This window comes from Rhincodon typus, unplaced genomic scaffold (assembly GCF_021869965.1).
Source record: "Rhincodon typus isolate 14 unplaced genomic scaffold, sRhiTyp1.1 hic_rhity00000478, whole genome shotgun sequence".
NCBI lineage: Eukaryota > Metazoa > Chordata > Chondrichthyes > Orectolobiformes > Rhincodontidae > Rhincodon > Rhincodon typus.
The window spans coordinates 62169-62673 of record NW_025966116.1 but is presented as its reverse complement, the minus strand read 5'-3'; the positions used below and the strand labels follow the sequence as shown (position 1 = coordinate 62673).

The 505-nt window shown below is 44.8% G+C and overlaps 1 protein-coding gene across 1 annotated transcript in view; it reads left to right on the top strand.

Annotated features, from left to right (window-relative positions):
• Positions 1 to 272: 272 nt before the first annotated feature.
• Positions 273 to 505, top strand: part of LOC125488339 (keratin-associated protein 16-1) — a gene marked incomplete at its 3' end in the record, with an annotated part of 14348 nt that continues 14115 nt past the window's right edge. The window contains exon 1 of the mRNA XM_048621332.1: positions 273 to 470. Within this exon, the coding sequence (XP_048477289.1) occupies positions 273 to 470 (198 nt within the window). The remainder of the gene's footprint in view (positions 471 to 505) is intronic.

Genomic DNA, 505 nt, shown 5'->3' with positions numbered 1-505 from the left:
GATGCTGGTGTGAGAGTTGTTGGTGTGTGAGATATTGGTAGGAGAGGTATTGGTGTGTGAGATATTGGTGTGAGATATTGGTGTGTGTGACGCTTGTGTGTGAGATGTTGGTGTGTTAGATGCTGGTGTGTGAGTTGTTGGTTTGAGAGATATTGGTGCGAGAGATATTGGTGAGTGAGATGATGGTGTGAGAGATGTTGGTGTGTGAGATATTGGTGAGTGAGATATTGGTGTGTGTGATATTGGTGTGTGAGATATTGCTGTGTGAGATGATGGTGTATGAGGTATTGGTGTGTGAGATATTGGTATGTGAGATATTGGTGTGTGAGGTGCTGGTGTGTGAGGTGCTGGTGTGCGCGATATTGGTGAGTGAGATATTGGTGTGTGAGATGCTGGTGTGTGAGACGTTCGTATGTGAGATATTGCTGTGTCAGATGCCAGTGTATGAGTTATTGGTTTGTGAGATGTTGGTGGGTGAGATGTTGGTGTGTGAGATATTGATGAG